At 44.8% G+C, this 7,376-nt stretch overlaps 1 protein-coding gene across 1 annotated transcript; it reads right to left on the bottom strand.

The window, feature by feature from the left end:
* Nucleotides 1–2,789: 2,789 nt before the first annotated feature.
* On the bottom strand, nucleotides 2,790–6,416 carry LOC143491488 (uncharacterized). The gene is made up of 6 exons (XM_076990530.1): nucleotides 6,410–6,416; nucleotides 4,456–4,506; nucleotides 4,193–4,237; nucleotides 4,051–4,086; nucleotides 3,866–3,943; nucleotides 2,790–3,301 (listed from the first exon to the last, which is right to left on the bottom strand). The coding sequence occupies exons 1-6, from the start codon at nucleotides 6,414–6,416 to the stop codon at nucleotides 2,835–2,837; spliced, it is 684 nt and encodes a 227-aa protein (XP_076846645.1). The 3' UTR covers nucleotides 2,790–2,834.
* Between the last annotated feature and the right edge of the window lie 960 nt (nucleotides 6,417–7,376).

The raw sequence follows: 7,376 nt of genomic DNA, 5'->3' as shown, positions 1-7,376 counted from the left end.
CACACACCGCACACTCTAACCTCATACTAACCCCAACACACACCGCACACCAGATCCACTGTTCAGGAGCATAACACCCACACACACCACATTCAGAGACATTAGGGGCCTGAATCCTTATCAAAACTGTTCTCAAACATTTAAGATTATTCATAACACAACCTGACTGATAGCTTTACTCTTTACTTACAATGTGTCTCAACCTTCTCAAATGTTTAAATATATCCCAAAGGGTAATCAATAAATAATCTCTATAATCCTGATGGATCTCCACATAGCACAGTTATTCATAACAGTATAGACACTGAGATCGTTTTGTTTCTTCATTAATAAATGATCACCTTTCAGTAGTGATTTACCTGTAGCTGGTGCAGTATGTCGCAGCTATTCCTGAACTTTTGAACAAATAGAGTCAATAAAGTCTTGAAAGCCATAAAAGCTGTTTGGAGAAGACAGATTTGAGCACACTGCCTCCTGTTCACAACAGGGAGATTAATCAGGGTCTGTAAGGCCTAAAGAATCACCCCAGAGCACCCCACTGGAGGATCTCCCCGCTAAACCTCTCAGCAAAGATGTGCTCTACCCATTATAAATGATGGAGAAATGACCATTTTTATAAAGTATGGGTTGAAAAATAGCAAAGTAATCGTTTAATTATTATTGAATGACCTGTTGCCATGGAAAATGCGTCCCAGTGTGTTGTGTAGACCGTACTCCGCAGGGGGTTCCCCCAGGAGACACCCAGAAGATACATCACACTGGAGACGCCGAACATCTCACGTTTTAATGCATGCAAGATGTGCATCAGGTGGACGTCTGGCTCCACAACAGTGACGTGGTTCTGGCAGAGGCTGTTCAGTGGAGATATGACAGAACAGGTTTGTTTATTTATAATCACAGCAGGAGACATGATCCAGAATGAGGATAAGAAGTTCAGAACCTCGTGCATCAGGGGAGGCGTACGGAGTGATCTGAGCTCAGGACAAACTCCTAACATGTGTTCTCCACCAACCACGCACTCAGCTAGGGTTCAGTTCATCGCCAGTGAACGGAAGATGAGATCTACTGGGATACATGATGACTTTACACATTAGCACATTTGGCATCTTTGAAGATTATAAATCCAAAGAGCCCTTAGATACCATAAATGGATTTGCGTACAAGCAAATAGTTTGGAATTATTATTATTATTATTATTGTTACTATTATTATTATTATTATTGTACTTGATGGGACGTTCTTTTAAGTGTCTTACAGTGTTGTTTTGAAGATCACGTATGGCACGTGAATTTGTTCACGTGCGTTTGCCACCAGAGCAGTGCTGCACAGCTGTGAGCGGAGACGTTATTTCACAATCGCTACAAGTGAGCATCCGACGTAAATCTTCGAAGATGCGCTGACATCTCTGTCATGATTACGAGACGGGAGAAGAGCCTCGGAGGCCCCGTACGGAGGGAGTGTGTGGTTTACAGCTCCAGCGTGGAGGAGCCAGCTGTGTCTGGAAGGCCTGCGTGTGACGCGCCGGCCCAGGACGCCCCAAACACAACGTCTGATGACGTCTAACTGGCGGCCAAGATGAGTGCTGTCTGACAAACAAGTTAGTGGTGAAGTTGGCGAGGCCTTCAGACTCGGCCCTTAGCAGGTCCGCAGAGAGACGAAACTGTCAGTGCTCGATAAATACACTCAATTAGTCTGGCTAACAAGAACACTCACCATCACAACATGGGTCCACACGGTTTTAAAGTTCAAAATCATATATCAACATATTTTTCACATTTACATTTGAACTTTAATACCAGGTTATACAATGACAGTGTTTGAAACCCTTAGAAAGTGAGAGTTAACCCCGAACCCCTAGAACATCACAGATCCCTGCCTCTCCTGCTGCAGCTGCTCAGACACTGTCTAGAAGCACACGTTCTCCTCAGCACACGTTCCCCTCTCAACACACGTTCCCCTCTCAACACACGTTCCCCTCAGCACACGTTCCTCACAGCACACGTTCCTCACAGCACACAATCCTCACAGCACACGTTCCCCTCAGCACACGTTCTCCTCAGCACACGTTCCCCTCAGCACACGTTCCCCTCAGCACACGTTCCCCTCAGCACACGTTCCTCACAGCACACGATCCTCACAGCACACGTTCCCCTCAGCACACGTTCCTCACAGCACACGTTCCCCTCAGCACACGTTCCTCACAGCACACGTTCCCCTCAGAACACACGTTCCCCTCAGAACACACGTTCCCCCCTCAGCACACGTTTCCCTCAGCACACGTACCCCCCTCAGCACACGTTTCCCTCAGCACACGTTCCTCACAGCACACGTTCCCCTCAGCACACGTTCCCCACAGCACACGTTCCCCACAGCACACGTTCCCCACAGCACACGTTCCCCTCAGCACACGTTCCCCTCAGCACACGTTCCCCACAGCACACGTTCCCCACAGCACACGTTCCCCTCAGCACACGTTCCCCTCAGCACACGTTCCCCACAGCACACGTTCCCCACAGCACACGTTCCCCTCAGCACACGTTCCCCTCAGCACACGTTCCCCTCAGCACACGTTCCCCTCAGCACACGTTCCCCTCAGCACACGTTCCCCACAGCACACGTTCCCCACAGCACACGTTCCCCTCAGCACACGTTCCCCTCAACACACGTTCCCCTCAGCACACGTTCCCCTCAGCACACGTTCCCCTCAGCACACGTTCCCCACAGCACACGTTCCCCACAGCACACGTTCCCCTCAGCACACGTTCCCCTCAACACACGTTCCCCTCAGCACACGTTCTCCTCAGCACACGTTCCCCTCAACACACGTTCCCCTCTCAACACACGTTCCCCTCAGCACACGTTCTCCTCAGCTGACTCTCACTGCTTGCAATCCCCTCTTCCCTCTGTTGATCCGTATCTGGACCACCCACTCTGGTGCTGACTCTATTTGGAGATCCCACAGTCCTGTTGGATATCTCCACGTGGTCTGAACCCCGGGCGACGTCCTGGCTGGCGTTCCGTGGAGCAGAGGCGCTGGTTTGTTTAACCGCCCCCGTGCCACCCTGTCTGTCCGCCGTCGTCTGTGTTTCATCTCCTCTGGTTCGCCGTGTCTCCTGGGATTGGTCAGGGTCATGACTGGCGGTTTCAGCAGCCACTGAGGACGTCCTGAACACACCATCACGCTCCCTCAGACGCCCGACTCCACGCTCTGCACTTCCTCTGTGTGTGTCTGACAGAGTCTTCCTCACACGGTGTGTGTCCACTGGCCCATCTGTCTCCTGACTGCTCCTGTCCTCTGACACTACACAGCAGATGAGAACAACATTCAGATATAGTTAAGACAACCAGTTATGATAACCAGTTATCATCAGTATCACCCATCACGGTGGTCTAGTCAACCTAAAGGTGATTTAATAGCCTGCTGCTAAATTGTTTACAGCATATTAAGATAGATCTATTCACGCATCATATATTACTGATCCATTTTCTGATTTGAGTGCAAGAATTTGCACATGAATATTTACATTTATGTAAGTAGCATCCAACACTACATTTATATTTAGGCCATTTAGCAGATGCTCTTATCCAGAGCGATTTACAAAGTTCTTTGCCACCTGCTCACAGATTGCATCCCAGACAGGGTTACACAGGTCAGAACTCACGACACCCTGAAGCAGAATACTACAAATCTACAGGAATCAATGATCTACATGAGAAGATCTCAGAGACCTGAGAGAAGACTTCATCAAGGTCTTCAGGTCCAAAATTCCAGTAGGTTCTGTTAGTGTAAGGATGGAACTGAGCTCTGTGATCTGGAGTGTGTGGGCCCACCAAAGATCCAGCCATTGATCAAATGTAGACCTACCTGGTGTTGTGCTGGGTTGCTCCTCAGTGTCTGTGTCATCGTGTGTGTCTGCGTGTGTCTGCTCCGCACTGTGGCTGTCTGTACCAAGGGGAAGTCAGAAACTCTTACACAAAACGGGTCAGGCTGAAGTTTTTGAGCTACCATATTTGTGGGAGGTTTCTAACATTAATGAGAATATTACTTACCAGCAGAATTGTCATCGCTTGACTGACCGAGAGTAGCTGGTGGAACCATAAAAGAAACCATTCCTTATGTATCATATGATGCTTCTTTTAAAGGAACGTACGTTCATACTGAGATGAGAGTTTTATAGAACCAGTAACATACCTGCTGGTCTGCTCCGTTTCTTCGATCTTCCATTGTCAGAATCATCTGGACAAAATTACATGTTTATTATATGAAATTACACAAATCAGTATCCTGAGGTTACTTCTATAAATAAATGATTATTATTATACATACTAAACAGTAAAATAGTGTGGTATTTTCAGTACTTTAAAGGTATAAGGCCTAAACTCAGGACTCAGGACCTAAATACACCCTCTCTAGTATATCAGTGAATGCATTTGATCAACTGCGGTTTAGTGGACCTGTGTGATCTGCAGAGCTGCTGTTCTCCTCAGACCCATCGCCAGCAGGATCTGAACAGGCAGGTGAGGAGGTGAAGTTCTCACACACGTCAGGTGTTATTAAACACTGTTAACACTGTAAGATATTCCCCATGACTACCTGATAACTCCACTGAATCAGGTTCTGCAGTGATGCTGAGAATTTCTAAACAGAAAGAAACACAGACCAGTACTATTATTTTTTAAATCATTAATAACAATTATTAATAAAATAACTGGCAGTAGTACTTTTACTAATAGTACAATTAAAACATTTACAGATGTGATTAATCTCTGTAATATACAGGGTTGCCAAATTTTCAAGATCACTTGGAGTGAGATTTGAACCTGGAGGGGGTGGTGAGTGTACATTGTTACCAGGCGGGGGGTAAAATGGACACAAATTAAGTTCGCCAGAGCGAACTAGTAACTCATTGAATCATAGATATGGATCAGAGATAAATAAACTAGATTCTAGATTTTTTCGGCGTGAGAAAGACAGTCAAATGCGTGTGTCTCACACTCAATACGTGAGAGTTGGCAACCCTGAATATAAATTATTTACCAATGTGAGCAATTAATGTAAATAAGAATTTTGAACAAACCGTCAGATTTATCCAGGGTATCTGAGGATGAACACACTGTAGAAAAGAAAACGATTAAAACTGTACGCTTTTAATGTAAACTTCAACAACAGCACATACACAATAACTCTCCAGATTCAGCTGTGTGTCTGACTCTTTGCGTGTGTGTGTCTGACTCTCTGCGTGTGCCGTGTGTGTCTGACTCTCTGCGTGTGCCGTGTGTGTCTGACTCTCTGCGTGTGTGTGTTTGTGATTCCCTGCGTGTGTGTGATTCCCTGCGTGTGCGTGAGTCCCTGTGTGTGTGTGTGCCTGGCCTTTGCCCACTACACTCACCTGCTGCAGTGTGAGGAACACCCAAAGAGGCTGATGGATCTGTAGCTAAACAGCCAAAGCACAAATGTAGAAAAACAAGCACAGAGCATCAGACACTAAAGCTCGGCATGTGGTCAGACATGCTCCGTGATATGTGTGATCAGACATGCTCCGTGATATGTGTGATCAGACATGCTCCGTGACACGTGTGATCAGACATGCTCCACGTGTCAAAATCAGATCTGGCAGCTTGTCAAAACGTTGTCAAAAAGTTTTCATGTTCAAATACCAGAGTTTTAATGCAATATTGATCAACTTGTGCTGTGTAAACTTGACAGTACTATAACTATAGCAATAGTCAGGGCTAGTAACGACAGTACTATAACTATATAACTATAGCAATAGTCAGGGCTAGTAATGACAGTACTATAACTATATAACTATAGCAATAGTACTGTTGAGATGCAGCTTCGTGATAAATGCACATGTTGGAACAGAGACGCCTGTGAATTTGAGTTACGGACCAGGAAAGACGACCGATTTAGAGCTTTCCACAGGGGCGTTCACCTTAAAGGCATCTGGTAAGACAGAAGAGTAATTAAGCATGCAGGATACATAAATAAAATAATGAACTAATAATACACAATAGCCATGGTAGTTTAGATTATTCATGTATGTATTGATTCACATAAGTGAGCTGAGAAGCAACCCACCATTCAAAAAGTTTAAAAGATCTTCACTTTGACCTAAAGAAAAGAACACAGTGTGACTTCAGGATTTTCCAACTATAACAAACTAAAACCCCATTTTGGTTCATTTAAAATATCAACAAAACAGAATAACGGTTTATTCAACAAGTATACTTTTGTTCCTTGACAAAATAGTTTGGAAGGAAATGAAGTAGAAAGAATGAAAAAAGACTTTTCACAATACCGAAAAGACACAACAGTGTTACATGGACACTGCAATGCACAAACCTTATTAAATTAAACACAGCTGCGAGCGAATGCTTGATCTAAGTCACACACAGAAGTGATTACCTCTCATAGCTGCTGAATGCACCACAGTTATAAACAGCAGAAATGATGGCACAGGCAGGCACCGGCGAGATCTGAGGCAGAGGAGGAAGGAGGAAGAGTGTGTGGTAAATGATGACATAAGCACTATTTTTACAACATGGTTTCCATTTCGCTAAAAATGAAAAGCTCTACATTCTACAATCCAAATGTATTTTCAGCGTATCAAAGCAGTAAAAGAAAGTGAAATATAGCTAAACGTCATGTGGTGTAAATTTAAGATTATGACAAATATATAAAATGAATATAAATATATGACAAAATTCCGTTGTAGTTCCCTAAAGCCGATGAGAAAAAGCACTGTGGTTACTTACAGAGCCATCGTGAGTGGTGGTGTGTGCGGCTGGCCTTCAGGGCTACGCTGTCCCCAGCAGCTTTTAAACCCAGTCAGATCACTGAGGTGTGGACTTCAGTGAATGGAACCACAGTGTTACAGGTGAGTAGCTACAGGTGCGGTGGGCAGTGAACTACCTGCTCTACAACAAAAGACAAAAGTCTGATGAAGGGACCAGTGTGGGCTGGTGAAGGAACCAGTGATCATGTGTGTGCAGGAGTTTCACCACCTGCACAAGGAGACAGTTCACCTTGTTGTCTGCCATCTTGAGCTTAGAATTACAAAGTATACACTGAAGTGCCTGGTAATTCACTTTTAAATACAAGGTGAATGCTACCTGGATGTTAAAAACTAGTCCATTGTGATTGAGATAGACTGCTTTTCAATAGAACGTAAGCTATTTTCATTCAGGTCCACAACCAGTCCATAGACCAGTCCGACTCAAATGAAATCTGACCCATATATTAAGAGTAACTGCATTTAATTAAAACTGAGGTGAAACCTGGGGAAACAGTGGGGTCATTTGATCTCTGAATCACCTCAACAACCCCGGTCACAAAAGCCTGCATTCAGCTGAGTTTAAATGGGATTGTACTC

This window comes from Brachyhypopomus gauderio, unplaced genomic scaffold (assembly GCF_052324685.1).
Source record: "Brachyhypopomus gauderio isolate BG-103 unplaced genomic scaffold, BGAUD_0.2 sc76, whole genome shotgun sequence".
Lineage (NCBI taxonomy): Eukaryota > Metazoa > Chordata > Actinopteri > Gymnotiformes > Hypopomidae > Brachyhypopomus > Brachyhypopomus gauderio.
The sequence above is the reverse complement of the archived record's forward strand: the minus strand, read 5'-3'. Positions and strand labels throughout refer to the sequence as shown.

Coding starts and splice junctions, on each gene's coding strand:
- LOC143491488 (XM_076990530.1), bottom strand. Junction 4,238..4,455: donor CAGCTCTGCAGATCACACAG/GTCCACTAAACC, acceptor AATTTTGTCCAG/ATGATTCTGACAATGGAAGA. Junction 3,302..3,865: donor GCAACCCAGCACAACACCAG/GTAGGTCTACAT, acceptor TCTGCTGTGTAG/TGTCAGAGGACAGGAGCAGT.